This window comes from Pleurodeles waltl, chromosome 1_2 (genome assembly GCF_031143425.1).
Source record: "Pleurodeles waltl isolate 20211129_DDA chromosome 1_2, aPleWal1.hap1.20221129, whole genome shotgun sequence".
Lineage (NCBI taxonomy): Eukaryota > Metazoa > Chordata > Amphibia > Caudata > Salamandridae > Pleurodeles > Pleurodeles waltl.
Window position 1 is genome coordinate 627,472,862 of NC_090437.1, and position 27,073 is coordinate 627,499,934.

Below are 27,073 nucleotides of genomic sequence, written 5' to 3' on the forward strand. Positions count from 1 at the left end.
GCAGTAATGTGTAAGCTCAGTGTGTATTTTCCGTTGTGTGCGTAATATAACTTCAGTCGCAGAGCGCAACGGCACCAATGGGGCAGCAGCCCTCTCCTGTCGTATCAGCCACACCAACAGTCGTCCTCACCGATCCGCTGCAGCATGTGTGAAAGCTGAGTGAGCAGCATAGTTAAGACATCGCAGGTGTTCCAACAGAGATTCTCATCCCTGGTGACAATCCGACAGGGCGCAGCGCCTCACCTGATCACGCAACGCTTGTGTCTCATGCCCCAGTAAATCCTTTTCTATCTTTGACAAGTCGGTCTCAATTGTCTTGCACATGTTCCACCGCACTCCCATACAATGGCCACTTAACATTACCTTAAATGTATCCCATTCCAGGGGTCTTGAGGATGCATTTTTGGCGTTTTTATCAAAATATGACTTGATAGCCCGGCTGAGCGATTCACGAAAGGGCGGATCCTCCAATGCCTCCGGCCACTTTCGCCAGATAGAGATAGATGGAATCTGGACCTCCTCCACCATCCGCACATATTGCAGATTATGTTCAGTGTGTGCGACCTAGGTAATCCGTATGGGATATGGTGGAAAGTAAGTTTTCAGTGCAAAGAATCCTGTCCTAGCGTACATAGAGATCATGTGAGGCTGAATAATAGGAAGAGACTCGGTCTTGGTCATGGCGATGGCGCCATACATCCGTCAAATGCTGATGTTGGAGCCAGCTACCCAGCTATGCAGCTGCGTAAACTGCTGGCGCTGTGGGCAACAGTGGAAATCAACGGTCCAAGCCCGGGTTGAGAACACTATTATAGTCTCCACCCAGAAGCCATGGAAGAGCGCTCCATCTGGGCAAAACAATAGACAACTTGTGCAAAAAGGATGCTTGTTCTGTATTTGGCGCATATATGGATCCCAAAACTAATGCACAACCATTTAAACGGCCTCGCACAAAGACATAACGACCGTCAGAGTCCACTACCTGCTCTTCAACTATAAAGGGTGTACATAGTCTAATCCATATGAGCAACCCCCTGGCGAAGGAAGAGTAATGCGTGGCAATGAGTTGTCCACACCAGCGCCTCTGTAGCGGAGTAGAGAGACAAACTGCTCACGCCCAAACTTCCAAACATACTATTATGATTGGTCTAATGCAGTGGATAGAAAAACGCCTATGGGGGAATTTGCGCAAGGAAAACTCACACAGAAGGCCCAGTCCAGTATTTCTGCTTAGTCAGTGCTGCAAGGGGGCACAAAGACGATTCCTTCTACCCCCCCGTAGCCAAGAAATCCAGGTTCCTCATGTTCAACCAGTGAATCATGACTCACGGGGGGTGGGCGGGGACTGGAAGAAGCAGAGATTCAATAAGAGCACACATCTGCCCCTGAATATATCATTGGCCATCAGCTGACTGGTGCATATTGGCAGCTCTGTATAATCGCAGCACACCCGTCCTGCATAACATTACATCAATTTGTTACTCAAATGATATCATCTGCCGCCTGTGGTGTCACCACCGGTGAGGTAACTGTCCCAGCTTTAGAAGGGCTCCCACTCAATGAGACTTCATCTCCACTAGCCGTGTCAGTCCCCCCCTCCTCCCGATCTGAGCTACCGGCCGGGTCCCTAATGGCCGCTGCCGTTTGCAGTGCGCTTCTCCTGTCCCTTATGATCTGCTCAAGGTCCGGATCATGCGATAATCACTGCACAGCCGTTCCTCCCCGACCTCGGGTCGACGGTGGCAGGATCTCGTCGCTCTCTCCCCACTTCATGTGTCCGGTGTAGTAGGCCAGCGAGTCCGGTCCGTTGCCTCCAGCCAATACCATGCCGCCTTGGGGGTAGTGAACATTTTTGTCTGTTCCTGAGCCACCACTGGAAGCCGCGCTGGGAAAAGAAGAGTACTTCAGGCCAAGGGTGCGGAGCCCCTTTGCTTTTGCACGGACAACGTGTAGTCCGGGAGCAGCAGCATCCTGATGTTTTCCACCTGAATACTTGGCAGGGACCTCGCCTCATGCAAGATGGAATCTATCAGCATAGTGTAATAGGCGAAACAGGAATGGGCGTGGGCCCATCCCCGGTGGCAAAGGTCTCGTTGGCACCCTATGTGCCCGTTCAACCGTGAAAAAAGGCGTAAACTTCACAGCAGGGATCAGTTCTTTTATCCATTTTTCCACATAGGACACTGGGTCATACCCCTCAACCCCCTCTGGCAGCCCCACCACTCGGATGTTGTTCCTCTGAGAGAGTCCCTCGGAGTCCTCTACCCTGTGCTCCAAGAACGCCACCATGTCTAGTAGTGAGTCCCTCAAGGCCTCAAGTTTTTGAGTTTTAGAGGTGAGTTCTAGTAAGGTGTGCTCCATGGAGTGTGATTTGTCCGTCAATTTCCGATGATCCGCATGTAGCAGGGTGAGGTCTGTTACCACAGTGTCTATCTTTTGCTCCATAGAAGCCCTGGTTTGGTCCAGTGAGGCTCCGAGGAGCTCCATCGCCTCCAGTACCGCGTCTTGTTTGTTGTCGAGTGTGGACGTGGATCCTGCGCCTCTAGTCAAGGAGCCACCACTCGTTCCAGTGCGTAACTGTCCCATGTTGCGGGTGGTCGGGAATAAATGCCCTTACCTACTCTCGAGGACAGAGTGTGAGGTATAATGTGACAGCTACGTGGATCAACCAGCCGCCACCGCATAGCCCCAGCTCTGGTTTGTAGATCCTTGCCATTGCCAGGGCTTTGCCGTCCTCATGCGCTTTAGTTATCATGGGGGCGTGTATGTTTCTCAGGCCCAGAGGGCGTCTTCTCGCCAGCAAGGGAGCGTCTGCGCGGCTACCGCCGCCTTCTCATAGCCACTCCCTCACCGCCTCACTGGCCCATGCTTAGCGGGCCGATGGTATCACCACAGTGGGCTGCTCCTCAGCAACTATTTTGTCACTCCTCTCTAAGGGCCATATGTACTAACGCATTTTCCCATTGGCACAGAATGGGTAAAACCCTTTGATACATCTGGCCCTTAGCCTCTCAGGTGGAGGGGGGGGACCTCCACCCCATTGCCACAGATCCCTTGAAGGGCACCCCCACTTCTGCAGCGCAGCCCCGCAGCTCTTCCTCACTTCCTCTGAGTCGCGTCTCCAAGCTCTAACTCTCCCCACCTTCCCCCGCCGCAGGCCAGCCACTTCATTTGGTACGAGGCTGTAGGCCGCTTTGCCAAACCTGCGTCGTCTGCCGCAGTCCGTCACGGAAGGCTCGCACATCTCCGCCACCGCATCCAGCCGTTCCGCTCCCCCTGCAGTGCCTGTGCAGCTGAAATGACAGGATTAACTGGGCCGCACGGCGGAGCCGATTAAAACGCGTCTGCCATGCTGGCTCAGCAGGCCACGCCACCCAAGACTTTCCTATCATAGCACTGATTCCTTAATATTCTCGGTCTAAAGGAACGGATCAGGGAAAAATGCAATGGACACAGAACTTGAAAATCCAGAACTGGAGTTACATTCACTGTTGAACATTACTCTTGCACCAATTGAACATCCTTTCTTAAAACTAATATGCATCATACCACATTTCATAGAGCTCAAAATTCCCACGGCAAAATTACTGCTGTAGTCAAAGAATGACATACCTAAGGCACCAGGCCCAGGAGCCAGCCCAGAAACAGCAGTTTTCTGTTTTCCTGCTCCATAAGGGTGAAATACATAGAGAGAAAAATCAGACATGCAGGCAGTGAAACTGAGACCCGATGAACTACAGTTGGAGCTTGTTAGATCTGACTGGCTGCTACTGTGCCGACTTCTGCCTAGAGGGCTACCGAGATTCGGAGAAGAACCTACAAGAGAATGAAAAACAACATCAGTCTCTATTCTAAATCAAAAATCATTAGCTTAGTAAATAACATTTCCAAACCAAGTTTCAAAAGTGTTAAAGCATTACGTTTGCAGCTCCCAAACCTAAAGCACATTTAAAGTTGCACAGGCATTTCTATCCGATTTGACTACGTAAACACATTTATCTAATAAGGAGATAAACAACAGAGTTCAGTCAGTTTTGTGCTGTTTGTTGTAAATGGGGCAGTGACTGAAGGGGTCCAGCCTTGCCACTCCCAAAGATGACATAGATTTGGACAATTTATATTGCCAACTACAACTGCTGTTGAATTAGAGAAAAAAGTATGTAAATCTCAGACACACAACACACTGAAAGAAATTAGAGAATGTGTGCACGTAGCTCTTCTTAAAATGTTTATATTGACTTCATCCTCTTTCATTCCTGTCAAGTTTGTTATTTGTCTTACAGGTATTTATTGAACAATTAAAATAATTAGCTGGATGTTTGTAAATCCATATTCCGGTAGACCAAGCTATGTAAATCTGCATAGGAAGGTTGACGGAGCACATTCGAGCCACTATCGGTGTTTCATATGTAACTGAACTTAAAATTCAAATTCTAAAGATCAATCAATCAAGAAATTTGTAAAGCGCGATACTCACCGGAGGGTCTCAAGGCGCTGGGGGAGGGGGGACCGCTACTGCTCGAACAGCCAGGTCTTGAGTTGCTTCCTGAAGGAGAGGTGGTCTTGGGTCAGACGGAGGTGGATGGGGAGGGAGTTCCAAGTCTTGGCTGCCAGGTAGGAGAATGATCTTCCTCCCATGGTGGCTTTTCTAATGCGTGGCACGGCGGCGAGGGCGTGGCTGGTCGATCGTAGCTGGCGGGTGGGAGTGTAGAAGGTCAGGCGGTTGTTGAGGGCCTTGTGTGCGTGGGTGAGGAGACGGAACGTGATTCTCTTGCTGACGGGGAGCCAGTGCAGGTCTCTCAGGTGTCCGGAGATGTGGCTGTGTCGGGGGATGTCAAGGATGAGGCGTGCGGAGGCGTTCTGGATGCGTTGGAGTCTTTTCTGTAGTTTGGCCGTGGTTCCGGTGTAGAGGGTGTTACCGTAGTCCAGTCGGCTGGTGACGAGTGCCTGGGTGACCGTCTTCCTGGTTTCAGTGGGGATCCATCGGAAGATCTTTCGGAGCATGCGTAGGATGTTGAAGCATGATGATAAGACGGCGTTGACTTGTCTGGTCATCGAGAGGGAGGAGTCCAGGATGAAGCCCAGGTTGCGTGCGTGGTCCGTTGGTTTGGGTGCGCTGCCCAGGGCAGGGGGCCACCAGGAGTCGCCCCAGGCAGAGGGTGATGATCCAAGGATGAGGACTTCCGTCTTGTCTGAGATCAGTTTCAGGCGGCTGTTCATCATCCACTCGGCTACGTCTTTCATCCCTTCGTGCAGGTTGGTTCTGGCGGTGGCTGGGTCGTTGGTGAGGGAGAGGATCAGCTGGGTGTCGTCGGCGTAGGAGATGATGTTGAGGTTGTGTTGGCGTGCGATGGCTGCGAGGGGGCTCATGTAGATGTTGAAGAGGGTGGGGCTGAGTGATGATCCTTGTGGTACGCCGCAGATGAGCAGGTGAAATGTCCTTCCAGGTGGCCATTCATTACCAAGTTCTGCATCAAGCATCCTTTAATATCATGCTTTAATGACTGTTTTTATTTTAGCAACATGCCTCCACCTATCTCCTGCAATAAAGCACAATTATAACCTCTCATATCAAATAATGAAGAGAAATAACAGAATAGCAACCAAAGTGCAATAGTGACATGTCATTCTTCCCTCTGAATTTGTTCTTCTAATAGAACCATTAATTTGTACTGCCATTTCTATTTACGGACATGCACTTATTCAGTCATGTCTGAGTTGTTAGTTATTCTATGTGTTGTTGGGTTCCGAGAATGGATGAACAGTATAGCATAGTATGATTCAACAGGGCCAAAAAGTCCTTGAACCCACTGATTATGATTCTTCAGAAATGACAAATGGGAAAATAATGAATTTTCTGCCTCACATACTTAAATGTACACCTCAAATAGTCTGAAATCTTTTCTAAACAAAATCACTATCTGCAACTACATGCAATCTCCATACTCCCGGCTAACTAGATCCTCAAAAAAACAGTCACCTGCAGATGTAGACAATCCTAATTCACCAGTCCAAGTCATGCACCATTTGGAATCATAAACTATCTGATGCAGCACTGTTTGCATACATTACAGAAACACCATTCATTGACTTGTGTACATAATATTTCATAAGTGAGTTGGTGCCACTCTCTTACAAATACCCTAAAACATATCCTCAACAAAAATGGAGTAGCTCTCAGACACTAGAAGCAACTTCCTTGCACAATTTTGCCTCTTCCAGATACAAATTTGTTTGAAGACATAGTTTATTTCAAACTGGCTATTACTATTATTACTATATTGTTTTAGTACAAACATGCTAACCAAAACTTACAAATCACCGTCATGTATACAACTTACAACATCCTCATTCACTTCATTTGATTTACTCCTCAAACGTGACAAATTCTTACCTCACTAAGGATTCTCTGAAGTCTTGTGAAATGAGCTCTATACGGAACCACCTAAGACATGATAAATCAACAACCTCTTCTTTGCAATAATACAATCAGCGAACACTGCTCCCCCTTGAGGGGAAAAAACAACTAAATAGGACTCTAATATTTGGTCATCTTTGGCACATCCTGGTTCTACAAACAATTATTGCTGGAATTTTATTTAAATGTCTTCATTCTGAGTGCTTTGTGATGCCTGATCATCTTGGCAGACAATATTGCAAATGGTAAATACTGACACAACCAGGTGAGTATTTGCAGAGTTCCACACCTCAGAATGAGGAACAGCATGGAAATACTACATTTTCCCTCATTCCACTCTATAAGGCTTGAAATGAACAGTATATATTAATTTTTTATCTTTTTTACCTGGTTGAATTTGTAAGGAGGGAAAAGGGCAACATTATGGAGCCAAATTAAGATTCCAATTGAAAGGAGGATCAAAATGCTACAAGACAGCCATATCAGAACATACACTTTTCCTAAAAAAATGCACCTCCTAAACAAACAAGAAAAATAGCATTTTCACAAAGGAGCCAAGCCATTATCCAAAATTCACACCACTAAAGGCCTCCCAGAAATTTTGTAAAAGTCCTCTTCTTTATTTGTCAAATCATAAAACAATTGCTCCAACCTTAACCTTAACAAATACTTTCGCAGAATAGCTCACCAAATCAAATCTAGCGTTTGCAGTTTGCACACTGCCCATCAGTCACTTTTAAAAATGTTATTAATTCTACTTGCCTGATGCTACTCAACATCATGAACATTTCAGTCTGGTAAGGGGAAAGGGCAAATCCCTATTCTCCAAACAAGAGGGAGCCTAACTAACTCCTACATGCCCAAAGCTCGATTCTTAAGAAAATACAAAATAATACCCATAGTCATACCTTCTCCACACTCAAACTGCTAAGCAGTACTATCCCTTAGGCTTCAGTAACATCTTGAATAGAAGAGCTTTCCATGTGATTTCCAGTTAGGCTTCAGACCAGTCAACTTACGAATACCTACAAGAAGCCTTACTACAATTAATGGATATTGGGGAATCACCAGCCCTGATCCTGCTATATCTGTTGGCTGTGATCAAAAGCATTCCTCATGTCCTTCTACACAAGCTAAAAGAGTGGCAGGCTTTAACTAAATTTCACACACCAGTCTTTAATGCTTCCTCTATAACAACTCACAACAGAATCATCAATGGCAGCTGAAGTTTAAAGAAGTATCATGCTTATGTAGAGTCTCTCAAGGGACTGAACTCCCCTCCACATTATCATTTAATATTTACCCTAGATCACTCGCTATAATTTCTAGCCGCTTCAATATAAACTATCACAGGTATGCATGATACAGTTTAGTAAAACATTTACTGTGCTGCTCTTTCTTCTGGTGACGACTTGTAGGTAGCAGAAATATAACCTAGAAAACTAAAAATAAAGGGATAGAAATAAAGGACATTCACAAGGCAGAACACAAATATTGTATGGGTAGATTTGTTATATAGCGTTATGAAAGGTCATAAGCTAAAACTCAATAGGTCTCGCCTATACAAGACCTATTGTTTTTTTTACCATGATGTACATCAGTGTGGCTGCTGTTCAACATGGCCAAAAGTCAGTGGTGTGAAGTGTCAGTGAGTGCTGTAGAATGGAGTAGGGGGAGCAGAGAGTTGTTGAGTTGAGTGGAGGAGAGTAGAGTTAAATGGTTCAGTGGAAGAGAGTGTTGCTGCATGGATTGGTGTGGAAAAGGGTGTAGTTTGTTGAAGTGGACTGAGGTAGTGGGGTTGTTCTGTAGCCATTTTAGTTATAGCTCCATGCACATTATTTTAGCAAACTAGGCCTGCCGCTGTGCACTTTAACCTAGATATATTTTATTCAGCTTTGTTTATTATTTTAACAATAGCCACATTTGCGGTCTTGTTTTATTTCCCTCTATCTGGCTGTTCTTTGCCTAGGTCAGCACTGCGTTCCTAAACAGGACATTTCTTTCACTCTGTGTTTTTTCAAGGCTTGCAGTAAAATAGTTTGCAGCTACAGCTGCTTCTGTAGACTACAGGCCTCTTGCTCAGGTATGAGGGATAAAGTCTTCCCAGGGGAACCTGAAGGGCAGAACTAGAAGCTTGACATGCTGTGCTCTAATATAGCCTAGGTAGGAATTATTTTATTGACTCTAGTGACAACATGGTAGCGTTATTTTCATGCTTTACTCTCCTTGTCACAATTTTAATCCTGTCATGCTTCATCGTCCAGGTTATTGCAGTACATGTTTTATTATCTAAGATGCAGTTGCTTCATTAAAATCTTATCGAAACATATGCTGCCTCTGATTGTCCTTGTATATGTGAGACTAATGTAACTGAGAGAAACGGATGCCATCCGAGTGACCACGATTTCCCCGAGGAATCAATTGTGTCATGCGCTCAGCTGCCCAATCATACCTACCCTTGGGTGGAGATGAGGCACTGCTAGTTAGCCGGAGCAAAACCCGGATTAGGTTGACAGGTGTCACCTGTAGTGGGTCAGACTCAGTCCCCCACACCGCAGGTGATTCTGCGCTCACATCCAGTAGTCTCATTAGAATAATGAGAGCTTACCTGACATGGTGGATTTGAGCAAAGTGGGGTGGACTGAACTGGAGGTGAATGGGGTGGGGTGGATCGGATTGCAATAGAGTGGGGGTGGATTAAATGGAATGGGGTGAACTGAAATAGGGTGGTGAGGTGGATTGGAGTGGGGTGATTGGATTGTGGTGGGTGGATTGCAGTGGATAAGACTGGACTGAAGTGGGTGGACTGGATTTATTTGACTAGAGTGAGGTTGTCTAGAGTGGGGTGGTTTGGTATGGAGTTGAGTGGATCGATTGGGTGGGGTAGATGGGATTGGGTAGAGTGGGTTGGATGGGATTGGGTAGAGTGGGGTGACTGGACTAGAGTGGAGTGGGGAGGCTTGAGGTAAAGTGGAATGGATTGGAGTGTGGTTGACTGATTGAATTGGGGTGGGGTAGACTGGAGTGGGGTGGATGGGACTGAAGCGGAGTGGACTAGATTGGGGTGGAGTGGATTGGGGTGGGGTCGTTTGGGGTGAGGTGAACTGGAATGGAGTGAGGTGGAGTTGACTGGGGTGGGGTGGAGTGGAGTGGAGTGGACTGGAGTGGGGTGGACTGGATTGGGGTGGATTGGATTGACGTGGACTGGATTGACGTGGACTGGATTGGGGTGGACTGGATTGGGGTGGACTGGATTAGGGTGGGGTGGGCTGAACTGGAGTGGGGTAGGGTGGAGACGTGTGGAGTGGAATGTGGTGTATTGGACTTGAGTGGGGTGTACTGGAGTCGGAAGAACTGAACGGGAGTGGGGTGCATTGGATTGGAGTGGGGGAGTGCGGTGGACTGGAAGGGGGGTGGATTGGATTGGTGTGGGATGGAGTGGGTTGGGAGTGGGTTGGATTAAGGTGGTTTGTATTGGATTGAAGTGTGGTGGGTGAAGGTGAATTGGATTTGAGTGGGGTGGACTGACGTGGATTGAATTGAATTGGAGTAGAGTGTGGTGGACTGGAGTAGAGTGAGGTGAGCTGGACTGGAGGGGAGTGGGGTTGACTGGAGTGGAGTGGAGTGGATGGAGTGGAGTGGACTGGATTAGGTGGATTGGAATGGGGTGGGGTGGACTGGTTGGGTTGGAGTGGGGTGGACTGGATCAGAGTCTGGTGGATTGTGGTGGAGTGGGGTGGGTTGGATAGGAGTGTGGTAAGTTGGATTGGAGTGAGGTCGGATGCACTGAGGTGGGGGTTGATTGGACTGGTATTAGGTGAGATGGACTGAGTGGGGTGAATTGGAGTGGGGTGGGAAGGAATGGAGTGATGTGGATTTGATTGACTGGGGTGGACTAGATAAGGGTGGATGAACTGGGGTGGGGTGGATTGGAGTGGGGTGGATTGGAGTGGGGTGCACTGGAGTGGGATGAACTGGACTGGAGTGGGGTGAATTGGAATGGAGTGGGGTGAACTGGATTGGAGTGGGGTGAACTGGATTGGAGTGGGGTGGGACGGACGAAGTGTGGTGGGTTAAGGTGAATTGGATTTGAGTGGGATTGACTGGAGTGGATTGAACTAGGGTGGTGTGGATTGGATTGGGGTAGAGTGGTGTGGATTGGAGTAGAGTGAGGTGAGCTGGGTTGAAGTGGGGTTGAGTGGATGGAGTGGAGTGGAATGGATTGGGTAGATTGAAATGGAGTGGGGTGGACTGGTTGGAGTGGGGTGGACTGGATCGGAGTCAGGTGGATTGGACTGGGTGGGGTGGGTTGGATTGGATGGTGGTAAAATGGATTGGAGTGAGTGGGGATGCATTGAGGTGGGGGTTGATTGGACTGGTGTTAGGTGAGATGGGCTGAGTAGGGTGAATTGAAGTGGGGTGGGGTGGACAGGAGTGGGGTGGAAAGGAATGGAGTGAGGTGGATTTGATTGAGTGGGGTGGACTGGATTAGAGTGGGGTGGACTGGATTAGAGTGGGGTGGACTGGATTAGGGTGGGGTGGACTGGATTAGGGTGGGGTGGATTGGCGTGGGTGGATTAGAATGGATTGGATAGGAATAGGGTAGATTAGATTAGTGTGGAGTGCGGTTGATTAGATTGGGCTGGAGTGGGCTGGATTGGAGTAGGGTGGGGTGCATTAAGGCAGTGTGGGATGGATTGGTTTGGAGTGGGGTGATCTGGATTGTACTGGACTGGGTGAATTACGAATTAAGGTGGATTGGATTGATTGGGAGGAACTGAGGTGAGGTAGTTGGATTGGGTTATATTCGATTGGGGTGGGTTGGATGGGAATGATTTGGACTGGAGTGGATTGGATTGGAACGCAGTGGTATCGAGTGGGATAGGTTGGACTGGAGTGGGTAAACTGGACTGGAGTGGGATGGATTGGACTGCAGTGGAGTGGGATGGGTTGGACTGGAGTGGAGTGGGATGGGTTGGACTGGAGTGGGGTAGGATGGGTTGGACTGGAGTGGGGTGGGTTAGACTCAAGTGAATTGGATTGTGGTGAATTGGAGTGGGGTAGATTGGATGGGAGTGGGGTAGACTGGAGTGGGATAGACTGGATTGGGGTGGATGGGATTGGAGAAGATGGGAGTGGAGTAGATGGGACTGGTCTGGGCGTATTGGTGAGGGATGGATTGTGGTGGATTGGAGCGGGTGAATTGCAAAGTAGTAGGATGAATTGGGATGGAGGACTGAATTAGATTAGGCATTAGGAAGTGGGGCGGACTGTAGTGGTACAGACTGTTTTGGATTGGAGTGGGGTGGATTGTTTGTGATTAGAGTGGGACAGATTGTTTGGACTGGGGTGAGGAAGATTGATTTGGATTGGAGTGGGGCAGGTTGCAGTGAGGCAGACTGTTTTGGATTGGAGTGGACAGATTGGTTTGGGGCATAATGTTTTGGTTTGTACTGGGACAGACTGGAGTGGAGCAGATTGTTTTGGATTGGAGTGGGGCAGATTATTTTGGATTGCAGAGGGGCAAACTGGAGAGGGGCAAATTGTTTAGGATTTAGTGGGACAGACTGTTTTGGACTGTAGTTGGGCAAACTGTTTTGGAATGGAGTAGGCAGATTGTTTTGGACTGGAGTGGGGCAGATTGCTTTGTACTGGAGTAGGGTAGACTGGAATGGGGCAGACTGGAGTTTGGAGTGGAGCGGATTGGAGTGGGGCGGATTGAAGTGAGGCAGATTGCTTCGGACTTCAGTGGGCAGATTTTTTAGGAATGGAGTGGGGCAGACAGGAGTGAGGCAGATTGGTTTAGATTAGAGTGGGGCACACTGTTTTGGAGTGGAGTGGGCAGATTGAAATTGGAGTGGGCAGATTGGAATTGGAGTGGGCAGATTGGAGTGGAGCAGACTGCTTTGGAATGGAGTGGAGCTGATTATTTTGGATTGGAGTGGGGCAGACTGCTCTGGACTGCAGCAGCAGATTGTTTTGGTTTGTACTGGGAAGGATTGGAGTGAGGCAGATTGCTCTGGATTGTAGTGGGGCAGATTTTTCGGATTGTAGTCAGGCAGACTGGAGTGGAGCATATTGTTTTGGGCTGGAGGGGCGTAGATGGTTTTGGAATGGAGTAGAGGAGCAGACTGTTTTAGATTGGACTAGGAGAGACTGGAGATTGTTTTGGATTGGAGAGAGGCAGACTGGAGTGGGGTGGACTGGAGTGAGGTGGATGTTATTGGAGTCAGGTGGACTGGACAGGAGTGAGAAGGACTGGAGTGGGAAGGATTAGATTGGAGTGTGGGAACTGGAGTGGGGCAGATTGTTTTGAAGTGGGACAGATTGTTTTACATTAGAGTGGGAAAGATTGTTTTGGATTGGAGTGGGGCATAAAGTTTGGATTGGAGTGTGGCGTGTTACAGTGGGGCAGATACTTTTGGACTATAGTGGAGCACGTTGTTTTGGATTGTAGTGGGGCAGATTTTTTGGACTGTAATTGTGCAGACTGGAGGGGGCATATTGTTTTGGACTGGAGCGGTGCAGACTGGAGGGGGCATATTGTTTTGGACTGGAGCGGTGCAGATTGTTTTGGATGGAAGTGGGGCAGACTGTTTTGGAATGGAATAGGCAGATTGTTTTGGACTGGAGTGGCGCATATTGGAATGGGGTGGATCGTAGTGCAGTGGAGTGGGGTGGACTGCAGTGGAGTGGGGAGGATTAGATTAGAGTGTGGGGGATTGGAGTGGGGCAGATTGTTTCAGATTGGAGATGACAGACTGATCTGGATTGGAGGGAAAATTGGAATGGGCAAGTTCTTTTAGATGAGTGGGTCGAATTGTTTTGGATTGGATTGGACTTGGGCAGATTCTTTTGGGTTGGAGCTGGGAAGATTGGAATGGGGCAGATTGTTTTGGATTGGAGTAGGGCATATTGTTTTGGATTGGAGTGGGTCTGATTGTTTTGCAACGGAATGGGGCAGATTGGATTAGGGTGGACTGGAGTGGGGCAGATTGGAGTGAGGTGTTTGGTGGTGAGGTGGACTGGAGTGGGGTGGATTATATTTGAGTGTGAGGGATTGGAGTGGGGCAGATTTTTTGGATTGGGATGGGCAGATTGCTCTGGATTGGAGTGTGGCAGATAGGAAAGGGGCAGATTGTTTTAGATTAGAGAGGGGGAGTTTGCTTTGGATTGAAGTGGGGCAGAATGCACTGGATTAGAGTGGGGCAGAATGCACTGGATTAGAGTGGGGCAGAATGCACTGGATTAGAGTGGGGCAGAATGCACTGGATTAGAGTGGGGCAGAATGCTTTGGATGGGAGTGGGGGGGGTGATTGTTTTGAATGGGGCAGATTGTTTTGGATTGTTGTATTGGAGTGAAGCAGATTGTTTTGGATTGAAGGAGGGCAGATTGGAGTGAGTGGGTGGGTTGAGAGTTCTGGAGTGTGGTGGATTGGGATGGAGTGGGGTGGGGTGGGCTGGACTGGAATATAGCGGACTGGGCAGGAGTGTGGTGAGTGGACTGGAATGGAGCAGACTGTTTTGGAATGGGGCAGATTGTTTTGGATTGGAACGGGGCAGATGGTTTTGGATTGGAATGGGGCAGACTGAAGTGGGGCAAATTGTTTTCGATTGTAGTGGGACATTTATTTTGGATTGTAGTGGGGCAGACTAAGGTGGGGCAAAGTGGGGTAGACTGGATTGGAGTGGGATGGATTTGATTGGAGTGGGGTAGATTGTTTTCTATTGCTGTATTGAAGTTAGGAAGATTGTTTTGGAATGAAGGGGGGCAGACTGGAGTGCGTGGGTTGGGAGTATTGGGGAGTGGTGGATTGGGATGGAGTAAGGTGGACTGGATTGGAGTGTGGCTGACTGGACTGGAGTATGGCAGATTGGACTGGTGTGTGTGACTGGGGTGGGGCAGAGTGTTTTAGATTAGAGTGGCGCAGACTGTATTGGGGGGGGGCAGATTATTTTGGATTAGAGTGGGGCAGATTGATTTGGATTGCAGTGGGGCAGATTGTTTAGGATTGGAGTGGGGCAGACTGAAGTGAGGCACATTGTTTTGGGATGGAGTGGAGCAGATTGTTTTGGACTGGAGTGGGGCAGAGTGCTTTGGATTTGAATGGGGCAGGTTGAAGTCGGGCAGATTGTTTTGGATTGCAGTGGGGCAGGTTGGGAGGATTGGCAGAGTGGTGGACTGGAGTGGATTTGGGTTAGTGGTCTGGATTGAAGTTGGGCAGATTGGACTGGGGTAGGGTTGATTGGGGCGTACTGCACAATTACTTGTTAAAGTATAAGTTCAAAAATTACACATAAGAAAAAATGTCGCTTTGCAATATTTAGAACAAGAAAATAGTCATTTTCCAAGCAAAAACAAAACATGAGTGTAAAGTGCGAAAAGAAGACTTGGAAGAATTTTAAAAAAAAAAAGTTACCCACAAGAAATACAACTTTTCTGTTTTTTTTGTCCTGCTGGGCACGTTTTTACCGGTCATGTGTCTTCTGTTTGTAGGGCACTAGAAGTTAAAAGAAAATAGTACCTCTATCACGTCTGGAGCAGCAGACGACACTGATTAAATTGAATCAATCAGTGCTTGGTCCCTTCTCCACATATGGGAACAGAAATGATGATATGGCGTCTAGTGACGAATTACACAGCTGTTAAAGAGAGTACCACACATGCCAATAAATGGTAAGCCACGGGCGGGCTCCAAGCCATTTTCTAACTACAAGAGCGCTTCGGTAGCGCATGCTATCACAGGCTCGACCTTAAACATTTATCTTCAATACCACTCTGTCTAATGGACAATATCTAACCGCAGGTTCCTCACCTTTAGAATATTCCAATGCTAACTGGTAGTATCTTGTGGCTTGCTGTGACTCCATATCACTTGAGGTGACAATGAGAAAATGTAATTGTATTTACATAAAGCTTATTACCCCTGATGAGGCATCAATGCTGCTTTTCGGTGAGTAGCACACAACTCTGGACCCCAAAAGATTAGTGGTGGATTAGTATAGGGAAATATCAGTTAATTTGAGGGGTGGACATGTGAGTCTGTTAGTTGAATTGATTAGAATAATGAAGGGGTAGAAGAGGGAAGAGGCTAGAAAATGTTAATTGGGAAATCATAGTACTAAGATGAGGTTTGGGATGAGTAAAAGTAGAGATGGAGGAGTGAAGAGTCTGCAGGAAGGGACTAGGGAGATCATAGTAGTAACATTAATTTGAGATGAGACAAAGGAGAGATACATGAGGAAAGAATTTAGAAGGGTTTTATGGGAGATCATAGTAGTAAAATGAGGTTTGGGGTGAGCCAGGAGGGATAGAGGAGCAGAGTCTAGAAAAGCTATTTTGGAGATCATAGTAGTAGAATGAGGTTTGGGATGATTTGGAGACAAATTTGGAAGCAGGATGGCGATCGTTTAGGATGCCCGGTGAGAGGCTCTCACCCTTGGCCCACCGGTTTGCTTCAAACCTGTTGAGTATGATGGCGACAAAGGCATAAAATACCTGCCGAGGATGGAGGGATGTACCTTGACAACATGAGGAATGTATTTGCATCTGCAGCGGAGGCGCTCCCCCTGCGTTGTACTTACACGTTCCTGCAAGTAGTTGTTGCTGACACTGCAGTGCAGGTCACATGGATTTCCATATTGATTTCCTCTGGTTTCCGAACGGCACTCCGCGCTTCTACTGTGCTTTGTGTCATTGGCCGACAGCAGTTTCTTTGGTGAGGAATGCCGCCCAAAGGGCCGAAGGGTCCGACCGCTAAGAAGCCAGCGCAGAAGAGTACCAGGCAGCTGAGCACGGTATTGGGTGCATCATGTCCAAGGTTGGACTGACTAAGCTTGTCTGCAAAGAAGCCTGGATCCAGGCTTTGGAGGAATGAGGACTCTGCACTGACACAGGTGAGCAAGAAAACTCCTAGCCAGTCTGTGCCGCCACCCCCCCCGCAGATTCTTCAGGCTCAGCAGACTATAGTTGACTTTATTCACCTACAACAGACACTGTACAACCCACTAGTATACACATGGGGGGAGCTTGGCAGATCACAGGGACGGAGATACTGGTAGAGGTAGCAAGAAGGACACACAGCATGGACTAAATGACAAGGATGGCCCAGTATAATGTTGGTCCCTCTGGCCCACCCAGGAAGACTCCTCAGCTTTCCCCCTGTAACACTAATGAAGATCCTAAAGATAACACGGTGATGGAGCAAGCGCTAATAGCCCCGCATCAGGGTGGAGAGACAGTCTGCACATGCAATAAGGACGGCAACGGAGTTGGGAATTCTACAACGTAGGATGTGCCAGGGTTCTCTGGGAATGCGCAAAGGTCTTCACATTTGGCAAGAGCAACCTGAGACTACCAGATGGGCTCCTTCCACTCATGCCCTCAATGAAATAACAACCATAGAGGGCAACTCACCCATGCACAGTATGTCACATACAGAAACAATAACACTGCCTTTACATCCCCACAGGTATCCCAGCCAATGTCACTGGAGAGGAGATGCCAGCAACATCCAGTTCCCCCACAGAAGAGGCCCACAGTGATGACAGCGACTCTGATCGCCTGGATCTGGATGTCCAACCTGGTCCATCAGGGACCTCCGGACAGTCGGTTACCCAGACACAGTCTCACACCACCATAGAGCCTCCCCCCTCAGGAAACACCACCACAGCACCCACCCAGCAGGCCCATACCTCTGTCCCCAGGACACATCAATGTGCAGTGTGTCCACCACTACAGGGACCACAACCCACCCCACAAACCCAAGACAATCAGGGACCTAGGGTCAGTGGGTACACGGTTCAGGGGACGGAGGCACAGGACAACAGGGAAGTTGGGACGACTGCTGTGCGACAGGGGGAGGACAGGCCCAGGGAACCGACTCTCCAGGAGGCACTCACCGCGATCCTGGTAGCATACCAACATTCTAAGGATACCCTGGGCCAGATACTGGACAAGTTGCAGGAGAACATGCGGCTGCAGGAGGGACGGTACCTGGGGATCAGGGAGCACTTGAAGGACATCAACACCACCCTGGTCTCCATTGCAGGGGTGTTGGCAGACATGGCCAACAGTATGAGGGAGGCAGTGGCACACCACCGGGCCCCTGACACTAGCCAAACCAGTGAACAGTCCTCCACCTCCGCTGCCGCTAGTGGGCAGGAGGCACCGCCACAGGACCAACAGACCACCAGCATCCCTCCCCCTGCAGAAGAAGAACCACCCCGCAAACGATCCCTGCGTTCCAGGCAGAAGCCAGAGACTATTGCCAAGCCCCCGCCAGGAAATAAGACTCTCCTGATTGTCACCCTTGTGTCCCACTCTGTCACCCTGTCCACCTTGAACTGCCATTGCTCCCCTTCTTATGCCACCTTGGACAATGCACCTGTGATACCAATAGACTGGACTCTACCATGGACTTTCCTTCATCATCACCCCAGTCCATTGCACTACCCCTTCTTCTTCAGAGCACTGCAATAAACACCCTTTGATAAAATACAAGTATGCCGTATGTCAAATGTTTTTAAAATGTATTCGTTTAATAAAGGCTCAAACATTGCAATTTAACTGAACAGTAATGTTTACATTGGAAGGACCTGTAGTTGGCTGCACTGAACACATCAGGAGCAATAGTGGGGCACCAACATCTGCAAAAATAGAAGCCAATGGATACAGTGAGTGGGCATAGAAGCAGGAATACACAGCCGGCCAGTGACAATGTCACACATCAAACTGTCAATTATATGTGTTTCAACACTGTCTTACCTGTGTCTCATTGGAAGTAATGACGAATAATTGCACTTCTGTTGTCATCATCCTCATCCTTTGCCTCCTCATCTTCACTGTCCACAGGGTCCACTGCTGCCACACGGCCATCTCCAGCATCCTCCTGCAGAAAAGGCACATGGCAACGCAAGGCAAGGTTGTGCAACATACAGCATGCCACGATGATCTGGCAGACCTTCTTGGGTAAATAACACAGGGTTCCACCTGTTAGATGGAGGCAACGAAACCGGGCCTTCAGGAGGCCAAAGGTCCTCTCTATAATCCTTCTTGTTCACCCATGTGCCTCATTGTAACGTTCCTCTGCCCTTTTCCTGGGATTCCTCACAGGGGTCAGTAGCCGTGAGAGGTTGGGGTAACCAGAGTCAACTGCAAATATTGAGGGACAACTGTTAGCCATACACTAACGCTTGGGCCCACACTATACCCATACAATAACATCCACTGGGTGGGAACCAGGGCTCACCCATTAGCCACACCCTGTGCCTCTGTAGATGGGCTATCACATTAAGGATGCTGCTATTCCTCAGGATAAAGGCATCGTGCACAGACCCAATATACTTTGCATTGACGTGGGAGATGTACTGGTCCGCCAAGCACACCATCTGCACATTCATGGAGTGAAAATTCTTTCGATTTCTGAACACCTGTTAATTTCGCTGGGGGGGACAAATGCAATATGTGTTCCATCAATAGCCCCAATAATGTTGGGGCTATGTCCCATTGCACAGAAGACAGCTTTCACTGTGGCCAAATCCTCCACCTGGGGGAAAATGATGTAGCTGCACATGTGTTTAATCAGGGCAGACAAAAAAATGATGTAGCTGCACATGTGTTTAATCAGGGCAGACAACAGTCTAGTCAGCACTATTGAGAACATTGGCCGTGACATTCCAGCTGCCAAACCCACTGTCACTTGGAAAGAGCCAGTTGCCAGGAAATAGAGCAGTGACAGCACTTGCAAAAGAGGGGGGATCCCGGTGGGGTGACGGATACAAGATATTAGGTCAGGCTCCAATTGGGCGCACAGCGCAGCGATTGTGGCCCTGTCAAGTCTATAGGTGAGGATAATGTGCCTGTCCTCCATTGTTGCCAAGTCCACCAGGGGTCTGTACACAGGGGTGGATGTCTCCATCTCCTATTCATCCGCAGTAGTTGTAATCTATGGGGCAAAAGAGTAAGCAGCTAGTCATTATCTCTACATTCCAGCCACTACAGTTCAAAGCATGTTGTGATTGTAACAGTATTTTTTTGGAGATGTCCAAATGGTGCATTTGTGTACTGTGATGCAGTTAGGATCCATGGCCTGCACCCCCCCCATGAAATGGCATCCGCCTGTCCTGTATGGAGGGACAGATGGAAATGAAGTAATTCCGCCGATGTTGTGCGCCGTTGCGGGAGGCGGTCGAAAACCGCTGTGCAACTCCTCATTGGTAAACATTGGGCCCTATGGGGTACAGTGGCCAATGGTGATGTACGCCGGCGGTGATGGTTGCACCGTCGCGGTAGTGACTGCCATTTCCTATCTGTGCACTCACTTGCTACCTGACCTTCAACAGGAGAGGACCTACACTGCATGTGCTGCTGTGACCTGTGTCTGGAACCGACCATGGCTCATGTTACTGGGGAAGGGCCCCTGCCTTCACCTCAGCGGCGTTGGAGAAACCGGTGAATGGGGTCCTACTCCAGTACCGACTGCTATATGGGCCTTCAGACCAACAGGTGAGCACACCGTTATTACGATGCATGGAGCATGAATGCATGGAGTGCTGCGTATGAAGGCCTCATGTAGGGGGGGTTGGTGGATGGGCCCTGGGCAGCGCACAGTAGGTATGGTGGGCCATGTGTGTGCTAATGAGGATTGGAAGGGGCATTGTGGGCCATGAGTGTAACAGGCAGGACGGTCTGACTAATACCTTTCCCTGTGTATTTCTCTGCAGGTCACCGCCCATAAAAAAAATGGGTATATGGCGTGCCATAGCCAAGGGCATGTGGACCCTGGGGGTCTAAGGCAGGCGGAGCACCCACTGTCGGAAACGGTGGGAGGACCTGAGACACTGGGCCTTAAGGGGGGTGGAGGCCCAGCTGGTGATGGCCTCCCAACGAGGAAGGGGTGTCCATCGAACCCAGACTCCCCTGATGGCCCGCATACTGGCGGTGGCCTATCAGGGGCTAGATGGGCACTTGGGGGCATCACAGCAGCCACAAGGGGGTGAGTACAGTGCCCTAATTTACAAATTACGCCTGGTGGGGTGGTATCCGGGTAGGGGGCTCTGTGGGTGCGCCTAGCCCAGGCCTGGCATTGAAGAGTAGGTCCCATGTTAGGCAGGGTTTAGATGTGAAAGTACACCAACCAAGCTAGTTAGCATCCAATACTGGGCTGTGGGTCTCAGGTATGCTGCAATTTGTGGAAGGTGTCCCTATCCATGGGCTGGTGATTAGCATTGTGACTGGTAGTACATTGCCTAGTTCGTAGGGCTGTTCCCTGTGTATGAGTGTGTTGGTATTGCCAAGGGTGGTGGTGTTGCCGCCATTGACCAAGTTTATCCTCTGTCTCTTCCCCCCACATCTTTTTGTTTTGTCACCCTGTCCTTCTGTGCATTAGCATCATCTGGTGGAGGAGCAGAGGCACTGGCGACGGGAGCTGCATCCCACAGGACCCAGGAGGCCGAATCCACCGATGGTGAGGGCACCAGTGGGACGGAGGGTGAGGGGAGCACCACGGCGGAGACAGGAGGGGACAGTTCGGACACAGATACCTCCTCTGATAGGAGCTCCCTGGTGGTGGCGGACACCTTTGTGCCCACCCCAGTTACAGGTACAGTCGCCACCCCCGTACCAGCACAGCCCTCCCAGCAGACCCTAAGCGAGTTTCCTGTGCCCGCTCACCCAGGATGGTGGTCATCTCCTTCGCCCCAGGCACCTCAGGCCCTGCCCCAGTTAGCCCTGCTGCCCTGAGTGAGGAGGCTATTGAACTCCTGCAATCCATCTCTGTTGGGAGTCAACCATTGGGAATGCCATCCAGGGGCCGGCAGGCCAAATGCAACAACCCAATGCATTTCTGGAGGGCATTCACAATGGCTTGGCAGCCCAACAGAGATCAATCCAGGCTCTGGCCTCCTCTCTGATGGCAGCCATTGTCCCTGTTTCCACAACCCCTCCAACTTCCTCTTCCCACTCCCATTCCCATTCCCCTCAACCCCAACCTATCCCAAGCACACAGTCAGATGAGCAGGCACCCAGGACATCACACAAGAGTGAACATGGCAAACACAAGCACCACACTTCATCCCACAAGCACTCACACAAACACCATCCAGAATCAGACATACCAACATCCACTCCCTCCACTGTGGCCCCCTCCTCCTCATCATCATCTGTCTCCCTCCCAGTCGCGTCTAAACTCACACCTGCATGCACTACATCCTCATCCATTACCATCATCAGCCCACCTATCACTACACACCCCACACTGGCAGTCACCACCCACACGTCTATGCACAAATCCCCTGTGTCCTCTCTCACTAGGTCTGTGCCCCCTCTTCCCAAAGTACACAAATGCAAGCACTCAGACCACCAACAGCCATCCACCTCACAACAGCATCCAGCCCATGCACCTGCACCCAAACACAGCAAACTGACACCACCTACCACCACTCCCTCTTCCTCTACTCCCAAACCACCTCCCTCTTCCCGCCCCAATGTCCCTAAGAAGCTTTTCCTTGCCAACATTGACCTCTTCCATAGCTCTCTCCCCACCGTCCCTCACGTCAGACCAGAATGGTCAAAACCCAGCCAAGCACCTCCGCCACCCAGTCCACGGGCACAGTAGTGTCCCCAACTACTCCAGGTGGGAAAGGATCCCGGCCACCAGCCTGTCAGATGGGAAGGGTGCGTGCCATAAGTGCATCAAGGAAGGGCAAGGAGTCAGCCCCAGCTGCAGGAAGGAAGGGCAAGGAGGCAGCCCCAGCTGCAGGAAGGAAGGGCAAGGAGGCAGCCCCAGCTGCAGGTAGGAATGGCAAGGAGGCAGCCCCAGCTGCAGGAAGGAAGGAAGGGCAAGGAGGCAGCCCCAGCTGCAGGAAGGAAGGGCAAGGAGGCAGCCCCAGCTGCAGGAAGGAAGGGCAAGGAGGCAGCCCCAGTTGCAGGAAGGAAGGGCTAGAGGCCTGCAACAGCAGACAGTCGAGACAAGGGGCCTGGTGCTGGGACTCAGTCGGAGCCCCCACCACCAACCATGGTGTTGCAGCCGTCCCAGGCTGCAGGAGATGGGCCGGAACCTCCCCCCCACCACTGCCAGCACTTCCACCAGCAGCAGCCCCAGTGGGCAGCCGTCCGAGGCTGCAGGTGATGGGCTGGAGCCTCCCCCCACCACTAGTATCGCCACCAGCATCGCCACCAGCAACAGCAGCAGCCCCAGTGGGCCGCCATCCGAGGCTGCAGGGGATGAGCTGGAGCCTCTCCCCACCACTGCCAGCTCCACCAGCAGCGCCACCACTGCCACCACTGAGCAGCCGTCACCGCCGGCGGACAGTGTGTAGTCCTGCGTCCATGGGCTGTTGTGCAGCCTGGCCCCTGCAAATCCTGTGGATCTGACACCCAGGTGAGAGACTGTGACCTTGCACTCCCCAAGATCTGCATTACAGGGCACAATGCCCCCTCCAGAACCAGTGGAGAAGCCATCCACTCACCCCATCCTCCACAGGATGAAGGTCACTGGGCACAATGCCCCCTCCAGAACCAGTGGAAGAAGCCATCCACTCACCCCATCCTCCACTGGATGAAGCTCACTGGGCACAATGCCCCCTCCAGAACCAGTGGAAGAAGCCATCCACTCCCCATCCTCCACATGATGAAGATCACTGGGCACAATGCCCCCTCCAGAACCAGTGGAAGAAGCCATCCACTCACCCCATCCTCCATAGGATGAAGATCACTAGGCACAATGCCCCCTCCAGAACCAGTGGAGAAGACATCCACTCGCCCCATCCTTCACAGGATGAAGATCATTGGGCACAATGCTCCCTTCAGAACCAGTGGAGAAGCCTTCCACTCACCCCATCCTCCAGAGGATGAAGATCATTGGGCACAATGCCCCCTCCAGAACCAGTAGAGAAGCCATCCACTTGAGAGACTGTGGCCTATCACTCCCCAGGATCAAGCAAAGGGCTTGTTGCCCCTTCTAGAGCCAGTGGGCAAGTCACCCACTCGGGAGTCTGTGGCTTTGCACTCCCCAGGATCAAGCACAGGGCTTGTTGCCCCCCCCCCAGAGCCACCAACTTGAGAGACTGTGGCCTTGCACTCCCCAGGAAAAGTCAGTGGGCAAGTCACCCACTAGAGAGACTGTGGCCTTGCACTCCCCAGGGCCATGCACAGGGCATGTTGCCCCCTCCAGGACCAGTGGCGTTGTACAATCTTCTGGCTGAGGTGCCCCCCCATTCCCCATCCCCCTGAGGTCCCTGGCTATTTTCGACCTGATGCCCCTGCAGTGTTCTCTCCATGTTGTTGCAGGAGTGAGGTGGGGACTTGGACTTCGTGATGTGGCCCTATGGCCCACGAACATTGAGGACTGGGCAGTGTCTCTTGATTTGTAAATATGTATATACTTGTTGATTTGGATGCACGTATTTATACTATTTTATCTTATTACACTCACTTTAATCAATTCCTTTTGTCCTTGCATTATTCCTGAGGGGTATGGGGTGAATATGTTATGTTACTGCATCTGCTTGTGTGTATGGTGTTGTGGTGGGGGTGATGCGTGTGTGTGTGTGTGTCACACTCTTTCCCCCCCCCACCCCTGTGTGCTAGGCAGCAGTACTCACCGTGGTCATCTTCGCCGGCGTTGGTGTTCGTAGTGTAGCAGAACGTAGAAGATCATGGGGAACACATGCAACTCGGGCTCCATGGCGGCGTGGTTCTTCCTTGAGTCTCCAGAGGTGAGTTGTGTCCCTACTGTGCAGTGTTTCGGCCAGGCTTTTGATGTTGTCGGTACTGCCCCGGAAAAGGTGGTGGATTGGTGTGTCATTATACAGTGGGCGTAACATTGTCTTCCGCCTGCCTGTAGGCGGTTACCGCCGTGGTGCCTGTTGATTTCGCCCTGGCAGTCGGTGTGTTAAAGTGGCTGTCTGTCTGAGCGGTTTCCGCTGTGGTCACAATTTCATAGTTATTACCGCCAGCCTGTTGGCGGTATTACCGCCACTATATCATCGACTGCCTGGGTTGTAATGAGGGCCTATATCTCATTTTGATATAGTATATACAGAGCCAGCTTCCTACAGGGGGGAATGAACATTTTTTCAAAGCATCCTTAGGTATTCGTATGGAGATAACACCTCAACTCATGGTGTTAGGTGTACATAAGGAGGTTGCCCCTGGCTATGCCCAACGGTTTCTATTTATTGCAACTGCAGTGGCCCATCTCTGTATTGCATCTCTCTGGTTAGACAAAGGGTCTCCAACCATTCAGGAATGGCTTACTCAGCTCATATCGATTCATAATTTGGAAATAGCTTTATATGAAAGGAGAGGTAAAACATCCAGTGGGAAGAGAAAGTTGATCTGGACTCCTTTCTGGAATGGTGCAGGAGTTTGTCAGTATAAGGATGGTTTGTCGTGTATTAATTTACATTTTTTATTTTTGGCCACCGATTTCAGAATCCATCATCAGAAGTGACTGATGGAGTTATTGTCATTCAAACTGCTTGTATAAGTATTTAGAATTTGTTGTGGGTTATTGTCAGTGCACTGAAATTGGTATTTTATGTATCTTTCTGTTTGGCTGGATTTAAGGTAAGTAATGCAGAAAGTGTATTTCTTTACTGTGCTGTTCCCTCTGATAAACTGTAAACATTTCATAAAAATAATTAAAAAATGGAACGAGTCAGAGAGTGGAGATGGAGCATAGACGGAGAGATAGAGGATGAGAGAGTAGTACGTTGGAAAGAGTTATACTTTTTTTTTCTCTTCTACAGTAGGATTAAAGTAATAAATAGATAGATACTTTTTTAATATATATTTTTATTGCTTTATACATCATATCACAGCAATCAATCAGCATATCATATGATTGCGTCATTAACATTATGCAGAAACTCAGACAGTTGTCAATAGAATGGTTGCAAACAAAGATTAAAGGTACTAATCCCCACACCCCACCCACACCCTACTGCTCTCAGTACATCCCAGTCTACTTGGTATTGTCATACAATCAGTGGCTATTGCAATATCTATCATGTCTTCATAGACCCAGAGAGCAATTTGCCATATCTAGCTTCCCCACCTGCGAGGTTCCATGATCACTAGCCCCCTCCCCCAGCAACCTGCACATCTCCCAATCACAAAAGTCAAGCATCGACAATCAATTTATGTATCCCCAGCAGTAGCAGGTGGACTATCTGGTGATCTAAGGTCACACAGCATCTGTGTCCGAGCTGCTATGTTGTCTGCTAACTTCTCGTCTGTTAGTACATGTTTCATCCTAAACTCCTCCGCCACTGCCCAGTCGGAGAAATCTCTAAGTCAGTCATGTGGTGGAACAGGACTAAGCCAATTAATCACAACACGACGTTTTGCCAACAAGAGTCGCAACAATATAAATTTGTGGCTTCGTTTTTTTCTTTTTTCGTGTAGGAAGCAGTCCCAACAGTGTCACTTTAGGGGCACGCACAATTTGCCACAAGATGGCTCTCTTCAAGGTTATCACTATGTCCCTCCAATATGGCTCCAGTGCACTATAGTGCCACACTACATGAAAAAAAATCAGCAAAACCATGGCACAGCACGGACACTGAGGAGAACGTGAGGGATATATACGATGAAGGATGTTCGGGGACAAATACGTCTGATGATTATAATTAGACTGTATAAGTTTATACGCTCGTTTGAGCTATCAGTATTAGCACCCTCGTACACGTATTTCCACTCTAAGGCTGAAACATCCTCATCAAGTACTGCCTCCCACCTACGCTGTGTAGTTGGCGTAATGCCCAGGAAGTCGTCTCTCAGGGTTCTATAAATGTGGGAAGTCAGTTTCTGCCCGCCTCCCAGGGTCAACAATGCAGTCAAGGTGGCCGAAGCCAGAGGTTCGTCAGGGCCACCAACTGCAAGCCGTTGCCACCATTTTAACATACTGTAAGAACTGCCCCACCCCGCTGAAAAGAGTCAATGGCGTATTTGTGGTGATAAATTGCTCTCCAAGATAAAGGTCTCCCAAAACATCGCACCACCCATCCTTCCATTTCTTCATGGACATATCTAAGGCAATCCTCGCATATGGCTGCATATCCCACACTGGTGCGTGCCTAGTGTATAGGGTGCAACGCAACACGTGTGACACTGTATGGGTGCATGCATTACATACCTGTTGCACTATATAAGGGTCCCTGGTTTCCCAATAACATGGCTGACAGGGTAGAATCCCCACACAAGCCCTGTAAGAGCCTCCTCTCCCAATTACTGTCAAGGTCAAACCAATGACCTGCTGTAGGAAAATGGCTCCCTGTTGCAGTTCCCCCCCACTTTTTGCCTGATATTGTTGCTGACTTGACTGAAAAGTGTGCTGGGACACTGCAAATCAGGCCCCAGCACCAGTGTTCTTTCACAACAAATTTACCATTGTTTCCACAATTGGCACACCCCTGGCACACAGATAAGTGCCTTGTAAAAGGTACCAGTGGTACCAAGGGCCCTGTGACCAGGGAAGGTCCCTAAGGGATGCAGCATGTGTTGTGCCACGCTAAGGGACCCCTCACCTAACACATGCACACTGCCATTGCAGATTGTGTGTGTTGGTGGAGAGAAAAAGGCAAAGTCGACATGGCATCCACCTCAGGATGCCATGCACACAAAATACTGCCGGTGGCATAGGTAAGTCA

At 49.5% G+C, this 27,073-nt stretch overlaps 1 protein-coding gene across 20 annotated transcripts in view; it reads right to left on the reverse strand.

The window, feature by feature from the left end:
- The window catches only part of BLTP1 (bridge-like lipid transfer protein family member 1), a 1,779,540-nt gene that overhangs the window by 269,704 nt on the left and 1,482,763 nt on the right, over nt 1-27,073 (reverse strand). For all 20 annotated transcript variants that reach the window (XM_069242474.1, XM_069242454.1, XM_069242518.1 and 17 more), the window contains one exon: nt 3,613-3,816. In XM_069242474.1, coding sequence (XP_069098575.1) covers nt 3,613-3,816 — 204 coding nt within the window. The remainder of the gene's footprint in view (nt 1-3,612; nt 3,817-27,073) is intronic.